The sequence below is a fragment of the Bombina bombina genome, chromosome 6 (genome assembly GCF_027579735.1).
Source record: "Bombina bombina isolate aBomBom1 chromosome 6, aBomBom1.pri, whole genome shotgun sequence".
Taxonomy (NCBI): Eukaryota; Metazoa; Chordata; class Amphibia; order Anura; family Bombinatoridae; genus Bombina; species Bombina bombina.
In genome coordinates, this window is record NC_069504.1 from 127,024,885 (window position 1) to 127,051,365 (window position 26,481).

Genomic DNA, 26,481 nt, shown 5'->3' on the forward strand with positions numbered 1-26,481 from the left:
TGCTAGTTCTCTTAAAGGTCAAATATCTGCTTTGTCTATTCTACTTCACAAACGTCTGGCAGTTGTCCCAGACGTTTTAAGCATTTAGTCAGGCTTTGGTCAGAATCAAGCCTGTATTTAAACCTGTTGCTCCGCCATGGAGCCTAAACTTAGTTCTTAATGTTCTTCAAGGGGTTCCGTTCGAACCTATGCATTCCATAGATATTAAGCTTTTATCTTGGAAAGTTTTGTTTTTAGTAGCTATCTCTTCGGCTCAAAGAGTTTCTGAGCTATCTGCTTTACAATGTGATTCCCCTTACCTTGTTTTCCATGCAGATAAGGTGGTTTTACGTACCAAACCTGGGTTTCTTCCTAAGGTTGTTTCTAATAAGAATATCAATCAAGAGATTGTGGTTCCTTCTTTGTGTCCTAATCCTTCATCTAAGAAGGAATGTCTGTTACACAATCTTGATGTGGTTCGTGCTTTAAAATTCTACTTACAAGCAACTAAAGATTTCCGTCAAACATCTTCTTTGTTGTTTATTCTGGCAAGCGGAGACGTCAAAGGGCTACGGCTACCTCTTTCCTTTTGGCCGAAAAGCGACATCCGTTTAGCCTATCAGACTGCTGGAAGGCAGCCTCCTGAAAGGATTACTGCTCATTCTACTAGAGCTGTGGCTTTTAAAAATTAGGCTTTTGTTGAACAGATTTGTAAGACGGCGACTTGGTCTTCGCTTCATACTTTTTCCAAATTTTCCAAATTCAATACTTTTGCTTCTTCGGAGGCTATTTTTGGGAGACAGGTTCTACAAGCAGTGGTGCCTTCCGTTTTAAGGTCCCTGTCTTGTCCCTCCCTTCATCCGTGTCCTAAAGCTTTGGTATTGGTATCCCACAAGTAAGGATGAATCCATGGACTCGATACATCTTACAAGAGAAAACATAATTTATGCTTACCTGATAAATTTATTTCTCTTGTGATGTATTGAGTCCACGGCCTGCCCTGTTTTTTAAGACAGGCATATATATTTTTATTTTTAAACTTTCAGTCACCACTGCACCCTATGGTTTCTTTTTCTTCCTAGCCTTCGGTCGAATGACTGGGGGGTGGAGCTAAGGGGTGAGCTATATAGGCAGCTCTGCTGTGGGTACTCTTTGCCACTTCCTGAAGGGGAGGAGAATATCCCACAAGTAAGGATGAATCCGTGGACTCGAAACATCACGAGAAATAAATTTATCAGGTAAGCATAAATTCTGTGTTTTTCTGTTTTTAACATTGATTGGGCAACTTTTCTCTCTGATTCTCACACACACACTTTTCTTACCCAAGACATGGAGAGTCCACGACATCATTCCAATAACTAGTGGGAAATTCAACTCTTGGCCAGCAGGAGGAGGCAAAGAGCACCCCAGCGAAGCTAAGTGTCACTTCCCTTAGCCATAATCCCCAAGGCAGAACATACAGTGATCTGAGATCGCAGAAAATGCATCATGTCTGCAGAAAGAACAGGACATATTCAGGAACTTTTAGTGCTTTAACTTTGCTGCACTGATCCACATCAGGCTGCACTGTGTAAGTTTTCCTTAACACAGCGCATCCACAGCAAAGTGCCGTTTGAAGAAAACGGTCAAATATGAAGTAGAGCTGCAAAGCAGCAGCCCATTGGTTGTTTTCAATCCCACCTCCAAGCATTTCCCAGTCTGCTCTTTTTTCTGAATATACGCCATTCTTATGAGCAGTGCACCTTTTTTATTATTACATTTCTATGTTAGACCAAAAGAAAAGGAAACAAATTTATTCAAGAGACTTTTTACAATTTTTTTTGTTTTTTGTCTGCAGCTAATTTGCAATCCAATTTCTCTTGTAAGGTGTATCCAGTCCACGGATCATCCATTACTTGTGGGATATTCTCCTTCCCAACAGGAAGTTGCAAGAGGATCACCCACAGCAGAGCTGCTATATAGCTCCTCCCCTAACTGCCATATTCAGTCATTCTGTTGCAACTCTCAACAAGCATGGAGGTAGTAAGAGAGAAGTGGTGTAAAGTAGTTATTTTTTTTTCTTCAATCAAAAGTTTATTTTTAAGAAGAATCTGCCTGTGATCTCTATGATCTTAGTGTAAGAAATTACTCTTAACTAACCAAAGGATCTTATGTTAAAAGCTGTCCACGTCGCAAAATTAATATATACATATATCAATAATGGGCCCTGTGCAAACTAATTTCATATACCGTACTGTATATCTTTAAAAACCCTCCAGAAACAGACAACCATACTACCTTCAACTATTTAAACCATCACACATTTATTAAAGAACAGATAAATAACAAGATTACATGTTACTGTTTACAAGGTTAAACACATAAAAACAATTTAACAGAGAAATAATATATAAATGAATATTACCCTGTTTGTTTCATGTGGGAGTCCCGGTTATAGCTTGTTGGTGTTTAACCTTCCAAAGATGAACTCTGTCTACCATTATTTCTCCCTAATTCTTATACCCTTTAAAACTGCTGACAATACACTTTTGGCCATATTCCAAACTAGGTATTGTGAGTTATTTGAAGCCCTTTGCAATACTTGTCACTCCCATATCCATATATGTTATATGCTTGCTTACTGACTAAGTCAGCATGACATCATGTCTGATGTTAAAAATAGTCATAAGGATACACTAACCTCTGTAACAATATGGACACCATTAATATACTCATTAAAATCTTACATTAGCAGGTTGTAACTAAGATCCATTGCTGTTCTCATACATAACTGAAGAGAGCGGTAACTTCAGCTGGGGAATGGCGTGCAGTTAAAAAATTTTTTCTAGAGATGTAAATGCTAGAAAATGCTGCTGATACCAGATTTATGTAAGGTAAGCCTGAATACAGTGATTTAATAGCGACTGGTATCATGCTTACTTTCAGAGGTAATAAATACTCTTATAGATTTGCAATATAAAACGTTTGCTGGAATGTTTAAGCGTTTTTATATATGCTTTGGTGATAAAACTTTATTGGGGCCTAGTTTTTTCCACATGGCTGGCTTAAATTTGCCCAGAAACGGTTTCCTGAGGCCCTCCACTGGTTTAACATGAGTGGGAGGGGCCTAATTTAGTGCTTAATTGCGCAGCAAAAATTACAGACTGAGCATCCAGCTTTCCTCAAGGAGTCCCCTGAAGGCTAAAGGACATCTCTAGAGGGCTCTTAGGCTTTCCAAAGTCGTTTGTTGGGAAGGTAGGGCCACAGCAGAGCTGTGGCAGTTTGTTGTGACTGTTAAAAAAAAATTCTATCGTTTTTTTTTTATCCGTTTTTTGAACTAAGGGGTTAATCATCCATTTGCAAGTGGGTGCAATGCTCTGTTAACTTATTATACACACTGTAAAAATTTTGTTTGATTTACTGCCTTTTTTCACTGTTTTTCAAATTGACAAAATTTGTTATTCTTAAAGGCACAGTACCGTTTATTTTTTGCTTGTTAACTTGATTTAAAGTGGTTTCCAAGCTTGCTGGTCTCATTGCTAGTCTGTTTAAACATGTCTGACATAGAGGAAACTCCTTGTTCATTATGTTTAGAAGCCATGGTGGAACCCCCTCTTAGAATGTGTACCAAATGTACTGATTTCACTTTAAGTAATAAAGATCATATTCTGTCTTTAAACAATTTATCACCAGAGGAATCTGACGAGGGGGAAGTTATGCCAACTAATTCGCCCCACGTGTCAGACCCTTTGACTCCCGCTCAAGGGACTCACGCTCAAATGGCGCCAAGTACATCTAGGGCGCCCATAGCGTTTACTTTACATGACATGGCGGCGGTCATGGATAATACACGGTCAGCGCTATTATCCAGACTACCTGGGTTTAGAGGAAAGCGAGACAGCTCTGGAGTTAGAAGAAATACAGAGCATACTGACGCTTTAAGAGCTATATCTGATACTCCCTCACAATATGCAGAAGCTGAGGAAGGAGAGCTTCTTTATGTGGGTGATGTTTCTGACTCAGGGAAGATGATTCAACCTGATTCTGATATGTCTACATTTAAATTTAAGCTTGAACACCTCTGCGTATTGCTCAGGGAGGTTTTAGCTGCTCTGAATTACTGTGATAGAATTGCAGTGCCAGAGAAATTGTGTAGATTGGATAAATACTATGCAGTGCCGGTGTGTACTAATGTTTTTCAAATACCTAAAAGGTTTACAGAAATTAATACTAAGGAATGGGATAGGCCAGGTGTGCCGTTCACTCCCCCTCCTATTTTTAAGAAAATGTTTCCAATAGATGCCTCCACACGGGACTTATGGCAGACAGTCCCTAAGGTGGAGGGAGCAGTTTCTACCCTAGCGAAGCGTACTACTATCCCTGTCGAGGACAGTTGTGCTTTCTCAGATCCAATGGATAAAAAGTTAGAGGGTTACCTTAAGAAAATGTTTATTCAACAAGGTTTTATTCTACAGCCCCTTGCATGCATTGCCCCAGTCACTGCTGCTGCGGCTTTCTGGTTTGAGTCTCTGGAAGAGGCTTTACAGGTAGAGACTCCATTGGATGACATACTTGACAAGCTTAGAGCACTTAAGCTAGCCAATTCTTTTGTTTCTGATGCCATTGTTCATTTGACTAAACTAACGGCTAAGAATTTTGGTTTTGCTATGCAGGGCGCTATGGCTTAATCATGGTCAGCTGACGTTACTTCAAAGTCTAAGCTGCTTAACATTCCCTTCAAGGGGCAAACTCTATTCGGGCCTGGTTTGAAGGAGATCATTTCTGATATCACTGGAGGAAAAGGTCATGCCCTTCCTCAGGATAGGTCCAAATCAAGGGCCAAACAGACTAATTTTCGTGCCTTTCGAAACTTCAAGATGCGAGTGCGGCATCAACTTCCTCTAATGCAAAACAAGAGGGAACTTTTGCTCAGTCCAAGTCGGTCTGGAGACCTAACCAGACCTGGAACAAAGGTAAGCAGGCCAAAAAGCCTGCTGCTGCCTCTAAGACAGCATGAAGGATCGGCCCTCTATCCGGTAACGGATCTAGAAGGGGGCAGACTTTCGCTCTTCGCCCAGGCTTGGGCAAGAGATGTCCAGGATCCCTGGGCGTTGGAAATTATATCCCAGGGATATCTTCTGGACTTCAAAGCTTCCCCTCCAAAAGGGAGATTTCACCTTTCACAATTATCTGCAAACCAGATAAAGAGAGAGGCATTCTTACACTGTTCAAGACCTCCTAGTTATGGGAGTGATTGATCCAGTTCCAAAGGAGGAACAGAGACAGGGTTTTTACTCAAATCTGTTTGTAGTTCCCAAAAAGAGGGAACCTTCAGACCAATTTTGGATCTCAAGATCTTAAACGAATTCCTCAGAGTTCCATCATTCAAGATGGAGACTATTCGTACCATCCTACCTATGATCCAGGAGGGTCAATATATGACTACAGTGGATTTAAAGGATGCTTATCTTCACATTCCGATACACAAAGATCATCAAAACTTCTAAATTCCTGCCGTGTTCTTTATTCCACTTCTCGCCCCTCGGTGGCTCAGTGTATGGAAGTAATCCGCTTAATGGTAGCGGCAATGGACATAGTACCGTTTGCACGCCTACATCTCAGACCACTGCAACTTTGCATGCTCAGTCAGTGGAATGGGGATTACACAGATTTGTCCCCTCTAATAAATCTGGATCAAGAGAACAGGGATTCTCTTCTCTGGTGGCTATCTCGGGTCCATCTGTCCAAGGGTATGACCTTTCGCAGGCCAGATTGGACAATTGTAACGACAGATTCCAGCCTTCTAGGCTGGGGGGCAGCCTGGAACTCCCTGAAGGCTCAGGGATCGTGGACTCAGGAGGAGACACTCCTTCCAATAAACATTCTGGAACTGAGAGCGATATTCAATGCTCTTCAGGCTTGGCCTCAGCTAGCGACAATGGGGTTCATCAGATTTCAGTCGGACAACATCACGACTGTGGCTTACATCAACCATCAAGGGGGAACAAGGAGTTCCCTAGCGATGTTAGAAGTCTCAAAGATAATTCGCTGGGCAGAGACTCACTCTTGCCACCTATCAGCTATCCATATCCCAGGTGTAGAGAACTGGGAGGCGGATTTTCTAAGTCGTCAGACTTTTTATCCGGGGGAGTGGGAACTCCATCCGGAGGTGTTTGCACAATTGATTCATCGTTGGGGCAAACCAGATCTGGATCTCATGGTGTCTCGCCAGAACGCCAAGCTTCCTTGTTACGGATCCGGGTCCAGGGATCCCAAGGCGACGCTGATAGATGCTCTAGCAGCACCTTAGAAACTTTTATCTTGGAAAGTTCTGTTTTTGGTAGCTATTTCCTCGGCTCGTAGAGCTTCCGAGTTATCTGCCTTACAATGTGATTCTCCTTATCTGATCTTCCATGCAGATAAGGTATTTCTGCGTACCAAACCTGGGTTTTTACCTAAGGTGGTATCTAATAAGAATATCAATCAGGAGATTGTTGTTCCATCATTGTGTCCTAATCCTTCTTCAAGAAGGAACGTCTATTACACAATCTTGACGTGGTTCGTGCTTTAAAGTATTATTTACAAGCTATTAAAGATTTTCGTCAAACATCTGCTTTGTTTGTTGTCTACTCTGGACAGAGGAGAGGCCAAAAGGCTTCGGCAACCTCTTTCATTTTGGCTAAGAAGCATAATCTGCTTAGCTTATGAGACTGCTGGCCAGCAGCCTCCTGAAAGGATTACAGCTCATTCTACTAGAGCTGTGGCTTCCACATGGGCCTTTAAAAATTATACCTTTTCAAAATTCTATAAATTTGATACTTTTGCTTCTTCGGAGGCTATTTTTGGGAGAAAAGTTTTACAGGCAGTGGTACCTTCCGTTTTAAGTACCGGCCTTGTCCCTCCCTTCATCCGTGTACTTTAGCTTTAGTATTGGTATCCCACAAGTAATGGATGATCCGTGGACTGGATACACCTTACAAGAGAAAACATAATTTATGCTTACCTGATAAATTTATTTCTCTTGTGGTGTATCCAGTCCACTGCCCGCCCTGTCATTTTAAGGCAGGTAATTTTTAACTTTAAACTACAGTCACCACTGCACCCTATGGTTTCTCCTTTCTCTGATTGTTTTCGGTCGAATGACTGGATATGGCAGTTAGGGGAGGAGCTATATAGCAGCTCTGCTGTGGGTGATCCTCTTGCAACTTCCTGTTGGTAAGGAGAATATCCCACAAGTAATGGATGATCCGTGGACTGGATACACCACAAGAGAAATAAATTTATCAGGTAAGCATAAATTAAGTTTTTCAACTGCTGAAATATATTATAAAAAACTTTTAAAATTGAATTATTCTCCAGTTAATCAACACATTGCATTTGAACTGCTGCTTTGGTGTAGCTGCCTAAATTAAAATAGATTTTTATTTAAAAGTAACCTGCAGTGAAAAAAGTGTAAAAAAGTTCTGCCTCTGGCCCCATAATCACCAGTCATTCTCTTTGCCTCTGTCAATGGAGGTTGTGCAAAGTCAGTATCTGAAGATAATTTGTCCTTTTTTATGGGTATTTTTCCATGGAAGCAAGGACTGGGGTCTAGCTGTTTCCACGTCAATCTTTTGAGTAAGAGCAGTGGTGGCTTTTAGCAGTTAGAAGGCGGTGAGGTAGTCATTACTTTATTTCTAACAAGTTTGCTACCCCTTTGTTGAAAGTCAGAGTTCGTGATTCGGACCTGTGGTAAGTGAAAGATCAATGACAGGGAGCGCAGTGCCTGCCACACCTATGTAGCTGCTTTCTACCCTGCAGCCAGATCCACAGGTGTCTTTCTTTCTAGGTTAGAAAGGACAGCACTCAAGAGGTTAAACCTCCAGTGGATCTCATTATGGGACAGTTGTCTTGGGGTGCAGTGTTGGGGCATATTTTTATTGGGTCATAAATTTAATAGTTCTCTCTTTATGTATGAGGATGAGAGACTTTAGGGATTAATCTCCTTACTACTTGGCTTATTAATGTTATATTAGAACATACTTGGGTTTTTTTATTTATCGTTGCTGGATTTCAGTTTTCACCAGCAGAGGGAGCTAATGGCTTTTTCATAGCAAACGACTTTTAGAAACTTATGTAGCCGTTTGGTTTTTTTTCGCACCAGTATCTGTGGCGCTGTTTCTGTTCCCGGCCGCTCACGTGTCCTCCGCACTTCCGGTTTTACAGACTGGAATTTTATGAGCTCGGAGAGCCGGTTTGAAGGTTCAATAGAGGTGTTGTCGGCTCCTCAGTAACTCTGGATTTGTTCTGTCAGTTCAGACTCTGTTTGCTAGTGGGATTTTAGTACTGGTCCGGTAGGAGCTTCAGATAGTTTGTCTAAAGTTAATTTACATTCATATTTTACAACTTTATTATTTACTGTTTTGAAAATAAAGTTAAAATTATTCAATTTTTAATTTGGTTCTGGTTATTGCTAGTGGGACCTGTCCTTTTTGTATTATGGACTCTGAACAGGTTCAGCCTATCTCTCTGGATAAATGTTTGCTATGCTTAGAGAATCAGATTGCTCTACCTATGCAGTTTTGTTCCTCATGTTTAGCTAAAACGTTAAAATTTTAAGGAAAAGATTCTCACTTCTGAGCCAAGTATCTCTCCAGGATTTTACTGTGCATGACATGCTGCAGCTTTCTCCTCAAACGTCCCAAGCCTTAAAGGGATTGTTATTGTTTTAAAAGATAGATAATCCCTTTATTACCCATTCCCCAGTTTTGCATAACCAACAGTTATATTAATACACTTTTTACCTCTGTGATTACCTTGTATCTAGGAACCTTCTTCCAGCCCCCTGATCACATGACTGTGACTGTTTATTATCTATTGACTTGCATTTAGTATTGTTTTGTGCTAAATCTTAAATAATCCCCTATGCCTGAACACAGTGTTATCTATATGGCCCACATGTACTTTGTCTTTGTGTTGAAAAGAGATTTAAAAAGCATGTGATAAGAGGCAGCCCGCAAAGGCTTAGAAATTAGCATATGAGTCTACCTATGTTTAGTTTAAACTAAGAATACCAAGAGAAAAAAGCAAATTTGATGATAAAAGTAAATTGGAAAGTTGATTAAAATTAAGTCCAATCTAAATTAAAGTTTAATTTATACTAGACTGTCCCTTTAATTGTCTCATACTGTGCCTTCTGTGTCCTCTCAACCACCTGGGGGTGTTTATTTACCTAGGGATTTCGCTGCTCAGATTATTTTAGCAGTCAGCGGCTTTATCTGCTTTCCCTTCTTCGGGTTAAGCGTAAGTGGCAATCTAAACGTTTGCCTGCTACTAAGGTTTCTGACCTCTCTAAGTCTGCATTTGCCAATATTTCTCAATTGTTTGAGGAAAATTCTTCAGTAGCTTGTGAAGGTGGAATCTCAGACTCTGACACTTTAGCAGAAAAATCTTCAATCTAAAATTCCCTTCAGATTCTGAACACCTCCGGTAACTACTGAAGGAGGAGGTCCTAGTTAATTTAGATGACTCTGAACCTTCGGTTTCTGTTAACCCTACTAAATCGTCTAAACTGGATAGCGTTCATGATTCTCCATCTTCTGAGGAAGTTTTTCCTGTTCCAAGGAAGATGTCTGAAATTATAGCTCAGGAATGGGATAAACCAGGGGTTCCTTTTTCACTCTCCCCTGTTTTTAAAAAGATGTTTCCTGTTGCGCACTGTACCTAAGGTAGAAGGAGCCGTTTCTACTCTTGCTAAGAGAACTTCCATTCCTATTGAGGATAGTTGTTCTTTTAAGGATCCAATGAATAAGAAGCTAGAGGCTTACTTGAAAAAGATGTACACCCATTGGGAATTGCAGTGGCAACCTGTTGCGGGTGCAGCATCTTATTGGTGCAATGCCTTGGCTGATCTTATTTCTGAGAAAACTACAGTAGAGGAGATCCAGGATAGGATCAAAGCTCTTAAATTGACCTTACCTTTTTATTTGTAATGCCAACATGCAAATGATTAGGAGCTAATATGTCTAGTTTCACTGTGCTAGCTTGCAGAGCTCTGGTTAAAATCTTGGTCAGCTGATGTTTCTTTTAAGACCAAGCTTTTAGCTTTACCTTTTATAAGGGTAAAACACTGTTTGGACCTGGTCTGGCGGAAATAATTTCAGAAATTACTGGTGGAAAAGGGATCTTTCCTACCTCAGGACAAGAAAAATAGACCTAGGGGTCGACAATCTTCTAATTTTCGTTCCTTTCGCAATTGTAAGGGACAAAAGTCCTCCTCCTAAATTAGAGCAATCCAGCCAGCCCGGGAACAAGGGAAAACAAAAAGCCCTCCACTGACTCTAAATCGACATGATGGGTACGCCCCCCCAATCCGATTGTGGATCAGATGGGGGGGCAGACTTTCCTTTTTCAGACAGGCTTGGATTCCTGATGTCCCAGATCCATGGTCTGTGGACATAGTATCTCAGGGTTACAAGATAGGATTCAAGTCTTGCTCTCCAAGGGGCGGATTTCTCCTGTCAAGATTTATCCTCAAACCAGGCAAAGGAGGCCTTCTTAAATTGCGTAAAGGACCTATCCTCCCTGGTTGTCATTGTACCAGTTCCTCTAAGGGAACAAGGTCTAGGATTCTATTCAAATCTATTTGTGGTTCCCAAAACGAAGGAGCTTTTCGTCTCATCTTAGATCTCAAGTGTCTCAACAAATTCCTCAGGTTTCCATCCTTCAAGATAGAAACTATTCATTCTATTCGTACAGGAGGGTCAGTTCATGACGACCATAGACCTGAAGGACGCGTACCTACATATTCCCATTAACAGGGATCACCAGTTTCTCAGATTTGCTATTCTGGACACACATTTCCAGTTTGACTTTAGTTTGGTCTGGGTAGGGCTCCTAGAATATTCACAAAGGTTCTGGGAGTGTTAACATTTTGGTTCAGGCGTCCTCCTTTTCAAGTAGCCCAATATCATACAGAGATGCTGTTTTTTTCTATGTTGCCTCGGGTAGAAGGTGAATTTGGTAGATGGGATTAGAGAACTCTCTTCCAAAGTGTCTTTCCTAGGGACAATAATAGATTCTCTGTCCATGAAAATTTTCTGACGGAGGTCAGAAAATCCTAACTTCTTGCTGCCTGCCTTTCTCTCCACTCTGCCTTTTCGTCCATAAGTGGCTCAATGCATGGAGGTTATTGGTCTGAGGTTGGCATCCATGGACATCATTCCTTTTGCTCGGTTCCATCTGCGACCGCTGCAACTTTGTATGCTCCATCAATGGAACGGAGACCATTCTGATTTCACACTGAATATGGACTCTCGTGGATGTCACAGGAACATCTGTTTCGGAGCACTTGCTTTCTGAGACCTTCCTGGGAGATTGTAACTACGGACGCCAGCCTGTCATGCTGGGGAGCTGTTTGGAGTTCTCTGAAGGTTCAGGGACTTTGGTCTCTGGAAGAGTCCTCTCTTCCAAATAAACATCTTGGAGTTGAGCTTTCTTCAATGCCCTATCAACGTGGCCTCAACTGTCTTTAGTCTGGTTTATCAGATTCCAGTCTGACATCACCACCTCAGTGGCTTACATCAACCTCCAGGAAGGAACTCGTAGTTCCTTAGCCATGAAGGAGGTGACTCGCATTCTGCAGTGGGCGGAAGCCAGCGATTGTCTACCATCCACCTTCAAGGAGTGGACAACTGGTAGGCTGATTTTCTAAGCAGACAGACCTTTCATCCCGGGATGTGTGCTCTCCATCCAGAAGTGTTCTCTCAGATAACCCTCAGGTGGGGGTTCCAGATTTGGATCTGATGGTGTCCCGCCAAAACGCCAATGTTCCAAAGGATAGTTTGATGTCAAGAGATCCTCAGGCCGTTCTGATAGATGCTCTAGCGGTTCCTTGAAAGTTTTCTCTGGCATCTGTTTCCTCCGTTCGCTCTCCTTCCATGAGTCATTGCTCGTATCAAAAAAGAGGGAGCATCGGTGATCCTAATAGCTCCTGCATGGCTCGCAGGATCTGGTTTGCAGATCTGGTAAGGATGTCATCTCTACCTCCTTGGAGGTTTCCTCAGCGGTAGGACCTTCTAATTCAGGGTCCTTTCCTCCATCCAAACCTAGATTCTCTGAAGCTGACTGCTTGGAGATTGAACGCCTAATTCTGTCTAGACGTTGTTTTTCTGAAGCGGTTATTGAAACTTTGCTTCAGGCTCACAAACCTTCAGGATGGCCTGGAGAAGGGTCTATCTGTACTCGAAAGGATCAGATTTCTGCATTATCTATCCTTTTGCACAAACGTCTGGCATCCTTAGATGTTCAAGCCTTTGTTCAGGCTCTAGTTAGAACCAGGCCTGTGTTTAAACATATATAGAACAATAAATGAGGGGGCGCTCTAAGAATCTATATCAAATATAGTAAAAAAAAACATTGTGATATACATTTACAATTATAAATTATGTATATTGAAAACCATATATTTGCACTAAATATTTCAAACCATATCATCAAATGTTCATGGGTGATGAGAGTCCCAACAGATAAGTCCTAATTATAGTGCTGGACTTGTATTCAGAATAGGATGTCCGATGAGACTGGATGATCCAACTTGATGCAAAAACAGGTGGGTGGCTGCTCTCCTCAGACACTTACCTGGATAAAACTACAGAAGTAAATAGAGAACAGAGGGGCGCCTCGTGTGTATCAGCATATCAAATGGGATTAGCAGAAGTAGACAGCCAAATAGATACTCACATTTAGCCCAAGTACACCTATGTACTGTTAGAAGCAGGCTGGTAACTTGGGGTGTACCAGCTAACCCTCTCCAGGCAGATAGGAACCAATGCTATATATCTTGTCCCACTCTGAGTGGTGTGCTCCAAACCATGGAATGTCAGAAGCAGTAGCTATGCTACTCAATAAGGTACTGAATCAATGCTTGTATTAAAACAAGTTTTTTTTTATTAAAAACAGATAAAAACAAGCAGTGGTTACAAAAGAATAAAAAAGCAACGCGTTTCTCAGCCTAAGCATTGCTAAGGCTGAGAAACGCGTTGCATATTTTCATTGGGCTTTCTCCCTAAGGTGGTGTCGGATCGAAACAATCAGGAAATTGTTGTTCCTTTTTGTCCTAATCCTCATAAGGAACGTCTTTTGCATACCTTGGATGTTGTGCGGACTCTAAAATTGCCTTGTTTGTTTTTTTCTCTGGAAAGGGTCAGAAGGCTACTTCTGTCTTTCTGGTTGAGAAGTTTGATTAGTTTGGCTTATGAGACTTCTGGACAGCACCCTCCTGAGAGAATTACGGCTCATTCCACTAGAGCTGTCTCCTTGGGCTTTAAAAAATCAAGCTTCTGTGGAACAAATTTGCAAGGCAGCAACATGGTCCTCTTTGCATACTTTTTCCAAATTCGACAAATTTGATACTTTTGCCTCAGTTGAGGCTTCTTTTGGGAGAAAGGTTCTTCAAGCGGCGGTGCCTTCTATTTAGGTCCTCCTGGTTTTCTTTTCTTTTTTTTCTCTCCCTCCCTGTTAATTCCGCATCCTCTAGCTTGGGTATTGGTTCCCACTAGTAATTGGAATGAAGTTGTGGACTCTCCATGTCCTAGGAATGAAAACAAAATTTATACTTACCTGATACACTTAAAGTGAATGTCAATTTTCCTGTTAACAAATCCTCCAAATGCTTTCTTTTATAGATATTAAACTTCCACTTTATTTTTTTGGAAAAATAAACAATTAATTATATATTCTTTCAAATATGATTCAGTTACGTACCCAAACTCCTCCCAGTCATTACTTCCTTCTTTTCCCTGTTGACATTTAGAGCGGTCCCACCCGCTCTGTACGTATACTTCAAGCACGCTCCCGTGTACACCTTCAATTGCGCATGCGTTAGTTATCAATACACTTCACCGCATCACCGCCAATAGACATAAAAATGTTAAAATGCAATACATTTTAGGGGCCACTAAAGTGAGCATAGCAAGAGGCTGTTAGAAGCCATATCCTCTCACAACTGCCACTGTGATAGCAAGGATAGAAAATGTATTACTCATTTTAAAATGAGAGCTTCTCCGATCTAGGTATAAGTATGATTTCTAGGAAGTGCGCATGCGCGAAGTGTAGTGTAAACGCGCGTCTAAACATAGATTAAGTATGCGGTAATTTAGGTTTTAACGCATGCGTATTAAGATTCTGTGACGTTTTGGAAAAAAAGATTGAAACCCCTGTGGTTGAGTCTATGATTGGTTAAAAGAGTGCATCTAAACCTGTCACTCAAATAGCGAAGATGTCGGGTGGAGGAATCTTAGTGCGATATCACTGATAAAAAGCTAATTTTTTGCGTAAATATAGCAGTCATTGAAAAATGATGAATTAAACTTCAACTTATTTTTTATGCACATTAGAATGGCGTTCTCGGGGGGTGGTGACTTTACATTCACTTTAACAGCTTTGCTGGGGTGCTCTTTGCCTCCTGCTGGCCAGGAGTTGAATATCCCGCTAGTAATTGGAATGACGTTGTGGACTCTCCATGAGCCAGGTGTGTGTGATGTAATGTGAGTTGCAAATGATATGGTTAGAAAAAGATGTAGTGTGTGTGTGTGTGTATGTATGTATGTATGTATGTATGTTAGTGTTTAGTACTGTTTATGACTACTGCTGTTGAGGCAGGTTAGTCATTAGAAAAAAGAATGCTTATATGCACTGTTGTAACATTTATTTCAGTAGTTTAAATAAGTTACTGTGCCTTGAACAGCTTGTGAAATATTGTACGTTAAAAATTAACTTTTATTAATCACTTTTTTAAAAAGACAGCTTTGGTGGATGATAATGCTGCCCTGAAAATTTAAAAACACACTCACTGTGCTACGTGAAATAACAGCATGTTGTGATTATGCTACAGAAGTAGAACTGGTAGTACTTAGAGCAGTAGATTGTACCTGAGAAATGTTCTCAAGAGCTAGTATGGAGAGCTATAGTCTCTTGGTCCTATGTTGCTCTCAATAGTATCTGGATTGCTTTTCTCATATATGTGATTGAGAATCTTTATATTGTAAAAAATATATATTAACGTTATACTGTTGCCCTTGGACTTGGCAATCTAAAACTGCTAATATATGTTGGTGCTTAAAGTGTAAGTTTTATATTATAGTAATTTCCGTCTCCTGGAGCCTGAAATAGAATGGAAGTTACCTACTTTTCAGGGTTGCATACAAAGTGAAAAAGTTTGATTTTTAAAGGGACGTGAAACCCCAAATATTTCTTCAATGATTCAGAGCAAGCAATTTTAAACGACTTTCTAATTTACATTATCAAATTTTCTTGGTTCATATCTAGACCACTATATGGCAGCACTTTTTCAAGAATGTTCATTTTTGAGTTTCATATACCTTTTTAAAAGGACAGTCTACTTTTGTTTAAAACCACACATAATCCCTTTTATTTACCCATTCCCCAATTTTGCATAACCAACACTGCTATATTAATACACATTTCTCCAACATAGGTGTGTCCGGTCCACGGCGTCATCCTTACTTGTGGGATATTCTCTTCCCCAACAGGAAATGGCAAAGAGCCCAGCAAAGCTGGTCACATGATCCCTCCTAGGCTCCGCCTACGCCAGTCATTCTCTTTGCCGTTGTACAGGCAACATCTCCACGGAGATGGCTTAGAGTTTTTTAGTGTTTAACTGTAGTTTTTATTATTCAATCAAGAGTTTGTTATTTTGAAATAGTGCTGGTATGTACTATTTACTCAGAAACAGAAAAGAGATGAAGATTTCTGTTTGTATGAGGAAAATGATTTTAGCAACCGTAACTAAAATCCATGGCTGTTCCACACAGGACTGTTGAGAGCAATTAACTTCAGTTGGGGGAACAGTGTGCAGTCTCTTGCTGCTTGAGGTATGACACATTCTAACAAGACGATGTAATGCTGGAAGCTGTCATTTTCCCTATGGGATCCGGTAAGCCATGTTTATTACGATCGTAAATAAGGGCTTCACAAGGGCTTATTAAGACTGTAGACTTTTTCTGGGCTAAATCGATTCATTATTAACACATATTTAGCCTTGAGGAATCATTTTATCTGGGTATTTTGATATAATAATATCGGCAGGCACTGCATTAGACACCTTATTCCTTAGGGGCTTTCCCAAAGCATAAGCAGAGCCTCATTTTCGCGCCGGTGTGGCGCACTTGTTTTTGAGAGGCATGGCATGCAGTCGCATGTGAGAGGAGCTCTGATACTTAGAAAAGACTTTCTGAAGGCGTCATTGGTATCGTATTCCCCTTTGGGCTTGGTTGGGTCTCAGCAAAGCAGATACCAGGGACTGTAAAGGGGTTAAAGTTTAAAACGGCTCCGGTTCCGTTATTTTAAGGGTTAAAGCTTCCAAATTTGGTGTGCAATACTTTTAAGGCTTTAAGACACTGTGGTGAAAATTTGATAAATTTTGAACAATTCCTTCATGTTTTTTCGCAATTGCAGTAATAAAGTGTGTTCAGTTTAAAATTTAAAGTGACAGTAACGGTTTTATTTTAAAACGTTTTTGTACTTTGTTATCAAGTTTATGCCTGTTTAACATGTCTGAACTACCAGATAGACTGTGTTCTGAATGTGGGGAAGCCAGAATTCCTATTCATTTAAATAAATGTGATTTATGTGATAATGACAATGATGCCCAAGATGATTCCTCAAGTGAGGGGAGTAAGCATGGTACTGCATCATTCCCTCCTTCGTCTACACGAGTCTTGCCCACTCAGGAGGCCCCTAGTACATCTAGCGCGCCAATACTACTTACTATGCAACAATTAACGGCTGTAATGGATAATTCTGTCAAAAACATTTTAGCCAAAATAAACACTTGTCAGCGTAAGCGCGGCTGCTCTGTTTTAGATACTGAAGAGCATGACGACGCTGATATTAATATCTCTGAAGGGCCCCTAACCCAGTCTGATGGGGCCAGGGAGGTTTTGTCTGAGGGAGAAATTACTGATTCAGGGAACATTTCTCAACAGGCTGAACCTGATGTGATTGCATTTAAATTTAAGTTGGAACATCTCCGCATTCTGCTTAAGGAGGTATTATCCACTCTGGATGATTGTGACAAGTTGGTCATCCCAGAGAAACTATGTAAAATGGACAAGTTCCTAGAGGTGCCGGGGCTCCCAGAAGCTTTTCCTATACCCAAGCGGGTGGCGGACATTGTTAATAAAGAATGGGAGAGGCCAGGTATTCCTTTCGTCCCTCCCCCCATATTTAAAAAATTGTTTCCTATGGTCGACCCCAGAAAGGACTTATGGCAGACAGTCCCCAAGGTCGAGGGAGCGGTTTCCACTTTAAACAAACGCACCACTATACCCATAGAGGATAGTTGTGCTTTCAAAGATCCTATGGATAAAAAATTAGAAGGTTTGCTTAAAAAGATGTTTGTTCAGCAGGGTTACCTTCTACAACCAATTTCATGCATTGTCCCTGTCGCTACAGCCGCATGTTTCTGGTTCGATGAGCTGATAAAGGCGGTCGATAGTGATTCTCCTCCTTATGAGGAGATTATGGACAGAATCAATGCTCTCAAATTGGCTAATTCTTTCACCCTCGACGCCACTTTGCAATTGGCTAGGTTAGCGGCTAAGAATTCTGGGTTTGCTATTGTGGCGCGCAGAGCGCTTTGGTTGAAATCTTGGTCGGCTGATGCGTCTTCCAAGAACAAGCTACTTAACATTCCTTTCAAGGGGAAAACGCTGTTTGGCCCTGACTTGAAAGAGATTATCTCTGATATCACTGGGGGTAAGGGCCACGCCCTTCCTCAGGATCGGCCTTTCAAGGCAAAAAATAAACCTAATTTTCGTCCCTTTCGTAGAAACGGACCAGCCCAAGGTGCTACGTCCTCTAAGCAAGAGGGTAATACTTCTCAAGCCAAGCCAGCTTGGAGACCAATGCAAGGCTGGAACAAAGGAAAGCAGGCCAAGAAACCTGCCACTGCTACCAAGACTGCATGAAATGTTGGCCCCCGATCCGGGACCGGATCTGGTGGGGGGCAGACTCTCTCTCTTCGCTCAGGCTTGGGCAAGAGATGTTCTGGATCCTTGGGCGCTAGAAATAGTCTCCCAAGGTTATCTTCTGGAATTCAAGGGACTTCCCCCAAGGGGGAGGTTCCACAGGTCTCAGTTGTCTTCAGACCACATAAAAAGACAGGCATTCTTACATTGTGTAGAAGACCTGTTAAAAATGGGAGTGATTCATCCTGTTCCATTAAGAGAACAAGGGATGGGGTTCTACTCCAATCTGTTCATAGTTCCCAAAAAAGAGGGAACGTTCAGACCAATCTTAGATCTCAAGATCTTAAACAAGTTTCTCAAGGTTCCATCATTCAAGATGGAAACCATTCGAACTATTCTTCCTTCCATCCAGGAAGGTCAATTCATGACCACGGTGGATTTAAAGGATGCGTATCTACATATTCCTATCCACAAGGAACATCATCGGTTCCTAAGGTTCGCATTCCTGGACAAACATTACCAGTTCGTGGCGCTTTCTTTCGGATTAGCCACTGCTCCAAGGATTTTCACAAAGGTACTAGGGTCCCTTCTAGCTGTGCTAAGACCAAGGGGCATTGCTGTAGTACCTTACTTGGACGACATTTTGATTCAAGCGTCGTCCCTTCCTCAAGCAAAGGCTCACACGGACATTGTCCTGGCCTTTCTCAGATCTCACGGATGGAAAGTGAACGTGGAAAAGAGTTCTCTATCCCCGTCAACAAGGGTTCCCTTCTTGGGAACAATTATAGACTCCTTAGAAATGAGGATTTTTCTAACAGAGGCCAGAAAAACAAAACTTCTAGACTCTTGTCGGATACTTCATTCCGTTCCTCTTCCTTCCATAGCTCAGTGCATGGAAGTGATCGGGTTGATGGTGGCGGCAATGGACATAGTTCCTTTTGCGCGCATTCATCTAAGACCATTACAACTGTGCATGCTCAGTCAGTGGAATGGGGACTATACAGACTTGTCTCCGAAGATACAAGTAAATCAGAGGACCAGAGACTCACTCCGTTGGTGGCTGTCCCTGGACAACCTGTCACGAGGGATGACATTCCGCAGACCAGAGTGGGTCATTGTCACGACCGACGCCAGTCTGATGGGCTGGGGCGCGGTCTGGGGATCCCTGAAAGCTCAGGGTCTTTGGTCTCGGGAAGAATCTCTTCTACCGATAAATATTCTGGAACTGAGAGCGATATTCAATGCTCTCAAGGCTTGGCCTCAGCTAGCGAGGGCCAAGTTCATACGGTTTCAATCAGACAACATGACAACTGTTGCGTACATCAACCATCAGGGGGGAACAAGGAGTTCCCTAGCGATGGAAGAAGTGACCAAAATCATTCTATGGGCGGAGTCTCACTCCTGCCACCTGTCTGCTATCCACATCCCAGGAGTGGAAAATTGGGAAGCGGATTTTCTGAGTCGTCAGACATTGCATCCGGGGGAGTGGGAACTCCATCCGGAAATCTTTGCCCAAGTCACTCAGCTGTGGGGCATTCCAGACATGGATCTGATGGCCTCTCGTCAGAACTTCAAAGTTCCTTGCTACGGGTCCAGATCCAGGGATCCCAAGGCGGCTCTAGTGGATGCACTAGTAGCACCTTGGACCTTCAAACTAGCTTATGTGTTCCCGCCCTTTCCTCTCATCCCCAGGCTGGTAGCCAGGATCAATCAGGAGAGGGCGTCGGTGATCTTGATAGCTCCTGCGTGGCCACGCAGGACTTGGTATGCAGATCTGGTGAATATGTCATCGGCTCCACCTTGGAAGCTACCTTTGAGACGAGACCTTCTTGTTCAGGGTCCGTTCGAACATCCGAATCTGGTTTCACTCCAGCTGACTGCTTGGAGATTGAACGCTTGATTTTATCGAAGCGAGGGTTCTCAGATTCTGTTATCGATACTCTTGTTCAGGCCAGAAAGCCTGTAACTAGAAAGATTTACCACAAAATTTGGAAAAAATATATCTGTTGGTGTGAATCTAAAGGATTCCCTTGGGACAAGGTTAAGATTCCTAGGATCCTATCCTTCCTTCAAGAAGGATTGGAAAAAGGATTATCTGCAAGTTCCCTGAAGGGACAGATTTCTGCCTTGTCGGTGTTACTTCACAAAAGACTGGCTGCTGTGCCAGATGTTCAAGCTTTTGTTCAGGCTCTGGTTAGAATTAAGCCTGTTTACAAACCTTTGACTCCTCCTTGGAGTCTCAATTTAGTTCTTTCAGTTCTTCAGGGGGTTCCGTTTGAACCCTTGCATTCCGTTGATATTAAATTATTATCTTGGAAAGTTTTGTTTTTAGTTTCAATTTCTTCTGCCAGAAGAGTTTCAGAATTATCTGCTCTGCAGTGTTCTCCTCCTTATCTGGTGTTCCATGCAGATAAGGTGGTTTTACGTACTAAACCTGGTTTTCTTCCAAAAGTTGTTTCTAACAAAAACATTAACCAGGAGATTATCGTACCTTCTCTGTGTCCGAAACCAGTTTCAAAGAAGGAACGTTTGTTGCACAATTTGGATGTTGTTCGCGCTCTAAAATTCTATTTAGATGCTACAAAGGATTTTAGACAAACATCTTCCTTGTTTGTTGTTTATTCCGGTAAAAGGAGAGGTCAAAAAGCAACTTCTACCTCTCTCTCTTTTTGGATTAAAAGCATCATCAGATTGGCTTACGAGACTGCCGGACGGCAGCCTCCCGAAAGAATCACAGCTCATTCCACTAGGGCTGTGGCTTCCACATGGGCCTTCAAGAACGAGGCTTCTGTTGATCAGATATGTAGGGCAGCGACTTGGTCTTCACTGCACACTTTTACCAAATTTTACAAGTTTGATACTTTTGCTTCTTCTGAGGCTATTTTTGGGAGAAAGGTTTTGCAAGCCGTGGTGCCTTCCATTTAGGTGACCTGATTTGCTCCCTCCCGTCATCCGTGTCCTAAAGCTTTGGTATTGGTTCCCACAAGTAAGGATGACGCCGTGGACCGGACACACCTATGTTGGAGAAAACAGAATTTATGTTTACCTGATAAATTACTTTCTCCAACGGTGTGTCCGGTCCACGGCCCGCCCTGGTTTTTTAATCAGGTCTGATAATTTATTTTCTTTAACTACAGTCACCACGGTACCATATGGTTTCTCCTATGCAAATATTCCTCCTTAACGTCGGTCGAATGACTGGGGTAGGCGGAGCCTAGGAGGGATCATGTGACCAGCTTTGCTGGGCTCTTTGCCATTTCCTGTTGGGGAAGAGAATATCCCACAAGTAAGGATGACGCCGTGGACCGGACACACCGTTGGAGAAAGTAATTTATCAGGTAAACATAAATTCTGTTTTTACCTCTATGGTTGCCTTGTAACTAAGCCTCAGCAGACTGCCCCTTATTACAGTTCTTTTGTCAGACTTGCATTTTAGCCAATCAGTGCAGACTCTTAACTTTGTGCTCACACCATGTGTGCCATGTAGATAAAAAAACAAACAAAAAAAAAACTCCACAGAACTGACAAAAAATGGTCGACATGCATTAAGGCAGCCTTCAACGGCTTAGAGCCCACCTAGGTTTAGCTTTCAACAAAGAATACCAAGAGAAGAAAGCAAATTTGATGGTAAAAGTAAATTGGAAAGTTGTTTAAAATGGCATGCCCTATCTGAATCATGAAAGTTAAATTGACTGTCCCTTTTAAGCTTCTTGGGGGGGGGGGGGGGGCATTTTTCGAATTTATTTGATGGAAAATAGTGTAGTTGGAAAGTTCAAAATTTTAACTTTTAAACTATTACCACCTTTTCTTTCATATTTTTACTACAGCCTAAAGCAGTCAAGAAGCTCAGTCCCGTTAGACGGAAACCTCTCAACAGTTCAGGCTCAACTGAAGATTTACTGTCTGATAAATCCAGTGTTGCATCAGATGTCAGTGATTCTTCATTCAATAGCAGTACTGTAGGGAAGAACAAAAGAACTCTGCCTGCGCCAAAGGTACTTAAATAACCCCAGAACACATCTTTAGAGATTAATATACTTTTATTTATAGTGCATAAAACATTGCCCTGAATAATTGTGGGATGTGGAGGGCTGCTTGTTATCTAAACACCTATATATGAAGCAAGTTTTCTACAATATTTTGCAGTGTCTCTGGGAATTGGTTTCCATACAGCCAAAAAAACATTTGTGATGTCAGGCACTGACTAGAAGGTCTGGCATGCAATCAGTGTTCCAATTCATCCCAAAGGGCTTTATGCAGGCCACTCGAGTTCCAGACCAGAGCTGTGGTAATTGCACAGCTGGGTCATGCGACTAGGGCTGCTGATTTGGGTCAGAAGCAGTTTCTACTTTGGACCAGCATTTTTTTAAATTGCTTTGTGGGGGTTAAACGTTGGTTGATGGGTCACTAGTGATAAAATTACATGCTCCAACAGGCTTGAGCACGTAATTTATTTCCACTATAATGGCCCTTTTAATTCTAGTAATCTTGTTTGGGATGTAGACAATTGAGTGTTTGATATTTTCTTTCTAGCCTGGTCTAAAGAAACCACAGTTCAAACAACCATCAACTGGTCTTACTTTTAGAAAGCACACTTCTTCATCATCCTCTTCACATTCCAGTATGAACTCCAGCTTAAATTCAAGTCTCTCATTCTCTCCAACTGGTGGCAATGGTAAGCTTTTCATTTTAAAAGTCGTGAAATGCCTTGAATGCACAACCAGGTGCATAGTTTAATTGGTAGGAAACCCATCTTAATTTTCCAGAATTAATTTGTCACATTTCTCCCGCATATTTTTATATTTCAGCTAAACAGAGTGCCTCACTGAATACATCAGTAAGCAGTTCGAGACTAACCAATCCAAGCAGACTTGCGCTAATTCGTCCTACTACTGGATCCACATCTTTGAAAACCAGTAGCACTGGCTTATTGGGTAACCAGCCAAAGCCGAACGGTACAGCAAAGGTTTCTACTATTGCAAACAGCAGCAAACCCTCGGTGTCTGTGGTTAAGCCGCAGACACCAGCTGGCAAAATGCAGAAGCAAATTTCAGCTCCTAATCTGCACAGGCCCACACAGAATAAACCAGAAAGTGCTGTCAAGGGAGTATCCAGCACTAAACCTCAGGCAAGGGTTATGCCTACTCCTACAACTCGGCTAAAGCTTCCTCAGAAGCCTGGAGGTAGGAATGAAACAAATGAGAAGCTTTGTAATAGTTGTAGAAATAGTTCTTCATATAAGAGGAGGTTCAGTTTTTTAGTATAATCGGTGTTCTCCACAGTAGCTTTTGCCAGCCAGGCGAAGGCAGTGTAATACTTTGCAATATTGTAATATTTCCTGGTTTTTAAATGTTATCCAAAGCACGCATACATTTTGTTTAAAGTGCCATAAAACAGGTTGAGGTCTGTGCATATCCTAAAAGGGCTAATTAAGTAAAAATAGTTTGCATAAAAACTTTGCTGGCAAGTATTTAAAAAATTTCAAAAAATAAGCAAAATTAGTTACATAGCTGTCTGGAGAAGTCTGATCCACCCCCTATCAGTGTTTAGCATTGTATTTCAACTGAGTTCACAGCAGTTTATTTGCTTCTAGGCATGCACCAGAAGATAAGGCGTTTTAAAGTCTTGTATTCTACCAAAGCAAAGGTGGAGATAAGTTTCTTTAAAGGAATATAAAACGGTCTTTCACTGCTGCACTAAGCATTGGCTTATACTTTAAAATAAATCATTGCAATATGTATTCATCATTTTAAAACTTCAGGGGGACTCTACAGGAAGGCATATCTAGCTTGATGTCAAATCTTCTAGAGTTAAATGAGCTGGGTTTCTAATCCAGTGAAAGCTAGAGAGACTGGAAATCAGGTTTTGCTCAAAAGAAGCAGAATGCAATTCATTAGTTGTAACAAAGTTGCGCTATAACTTTAAAAATGTAAAATTCAAAGACCTCTGTGCTCCGACGCCCACTTTAGTTTTAACTGTTCTCCAATCGGCACTCTCCCCTTAAGGCACTAACATCAAACCATTAGCTCACAGAAAAACTGACGTTTGAAGTGGGCAGCGGAACACTGTGTATTTGAATTTCATATCTGTGTATTAAAAATTAAGTTCCTGCGCATCTTCATTACAACTGATGAATTAAAGTGAAAGTAAATCCTAGAGTTTTACAAACGCTAGGATTGACTATTGAAACAAAGGGGACTTTCATTCATGAAGTATAAGATACTTCATGTAGAAAGCTCCTTTATTTGTTTCAATCGATCGCCGTTTTTAGCTGCTACAGCAGCCCACGGCTACCGCACAGCTATTGGCTAAGAGATGAAAACGTCACCTCTTAGCAAAATATTTCTTTAGCCGTGGGCTGCTGTAGCAGCTAAAAATTATGATCGATTGAAACAAAGGAGCTTTCTACATGAAGTATCCTATACTTCATGAATGAAAGTCCTCTTTGTTTGTTTCAATATAGTCAATCCTAGTGTTTGTGAAATGCTAGGATTGACTTTCACTTTAGATTCCATCTAAAATATCACTAATTCTTTGTTTTTAGTAAGGGGAAAGTTTACCATTGTTTTATCAACATGCCTGCTCCCTTATCTGAGGGAGATACAATAGGAATATAAGTTCTCATTTTGCACACTACTACTGAGCATGTTCAAAAGCTCATATGTATGAATCTGATTGGGTGATAGCTGTCTCCAGATAAAGGGTGATGGCAAACTTAAAGGAACATAAAATCCAGGTTTTTTTTTTATATATAATTCAGAAGTAAATTAGACTTTAAATGTGCATGCTCCATTGACTTTGCTTCCTTCTCTCAGTATCCTTGTTTGAAAAGCATACCTAGTTAGCCTTAGGAGCAGCAATGCACTACAGAGAACTAGCTATCAATTGGTGGCTGCCTATATATGCCTCTTATTCAGCTAGCTCTCAGTAGTGCAGTGCTTATTCAACAAAGGATGCCAAGAGACTGGAGAAAATTTTATATTGGAAGTAAATTGGAAAGTTGTTTAAAATTGCATGTTTTATCTGAATCATGGAAGAAAAATGTTGGGTTTCATGTTCCTTTGAAGGGATAGTCTAGTAAAAATTAAACTTTCATGATTCAGAGCATGCAATGTTAGTAAACTTTCTAGTTTACTCCTATTATCAATTTTTCTTCGTTCTCTTTGTATCTTTATTTGGAAAAGCAAGAATGTAAGCTTAAGAGCCGGACCATTTTTGGTTCAGCACCTGGGTAGCACTTCCTGATTGGTGTCTAAATGTAGCCATTCAATCAGCAAGCGCTACCCAGGTGCTGAACCAAAAATGGGCCAGCTCTTAAGCTTACATTCTTGCTTTTCCAAATAAAAATACCAATTAGAACGAGGAAAAATTTGATTGTAAGAGTAAATTAGAAAGTTGCTTAAAATTACACGCTCTATCTAAATCATGAAAGTTTTTAATTTTGACTAGACTATCCCTTTTTTAATTTTATTTTTCTGACAAAAAAATGAAAAATCTACTGCTCATTTAAAATAGTCTTATTGCATTGTCTTTCTATTATGCACTTGTTGATTATGTAATTCTACTGTATTTAAATGGTCCTTTTAAAGGTGCATCACCTGATTGCGCTGTAGTGAAGCCCCTGCAACCAACGAGGCTGATGTCTTGCGGTGAAATTGGAAGGTAATTTGTTCAAATCAATCTATTCCCTTTAAGTCCTTATTTAATTTGACATTTGTACTTTAGAAGGAAAAAATATAAGCAAAAACAAAATTCATGCGTGCCTTTATAAATTTCTTTCATTATGGTGAGAGTTCATGAGCCATAACGTGGGATTAAAGTCCAGTCCTACAGGTGAAGGCAATACACACCACAAAACAGAGCTTTAATCCCTCCCACTTCCCTATGATTCCATAGTCATACATATAGCCCAAAAAAAGGAGAAAAGTAGCAAAGGAAAAGCAGGGTAAGTGTAAACTGGTACTGCCACCATTTGTTTTCTTTAAGATGGTGAGAGTCCATGAGCCAACACATGTGGGATCCTATACCCAAGCTGTGAAGTCCCTGAGACTGGGAAAAAGTTAAGGCAGGTAGAGGTACTAGACAGATGCTATGGTCTACAGAACTTGGCTACAAAAAGCAGCCTCAGAAGAGGCTGTGTCAAAATTGTAGAATTTGGTCAAAGTATATAGAGTTGACCAAGTAGTTGCCTTACAAGCCTGTTCAGTGGAAGCTACATTTTAACAGCCCAAGAGGTGGCAGCTGTTCTGGTAGACTCCCTACTACTAGGTATGCTTTTTGAATCAAAGCTTTAAGCCAAGATGCCATGCAGATTGCAGTAGTTTTCTGTCTCTTGCAGGCACAAGAGAAATTAATAAACATTGACTTGAATTTCTGAATTATTTAGTAGATTAAAGATAAAATGTCAAGGTCTTTAGAGTGTGGTGTTTGTTTTTGCTGCACTGGACAGAGATGAGACTACAATCTCCTGAATGATATTTTCAGAAGAAAGAACCTTAGGAAGGAGAGAGAAGTTTGTTCTTAAAACTGCATAAACCTGATTTAAAAAAAAAAA

General features: G+C 41.1%; 1 protein-coding gene across 1 annotated transcript in view; it reads left to right on the forward strand.

Annotated features, from left to right (window-relative positions):
* GTSE1 (G2 and S-phase expressed 1) overlaps positions 1-26,481 on the forward strand; it is a 160,353-nt gene that overhangs the window by 72,099 nt on the left and 61,773 nt on the right. Inside the window, exons 5-8 of the mRNA XM_053716605.1 lie at positions 21,755-21,922; positions 22,461-22,602; positions 22,736-23,110; positions 25,517-25,589. Coding sequence (XP_053572580.1) covers positions 21,755-21,922; positions 22,461-22,602; positions 22,736-23,110; positions 25,517-25,589 — 758 coding nt within the window. The remainder of the gene's footprint in view (positions 1-21,754; positions 21,923-22,460; positions 22,603-22,735; positions 23,111-25,516; positions 25,590-26,481) is intronic.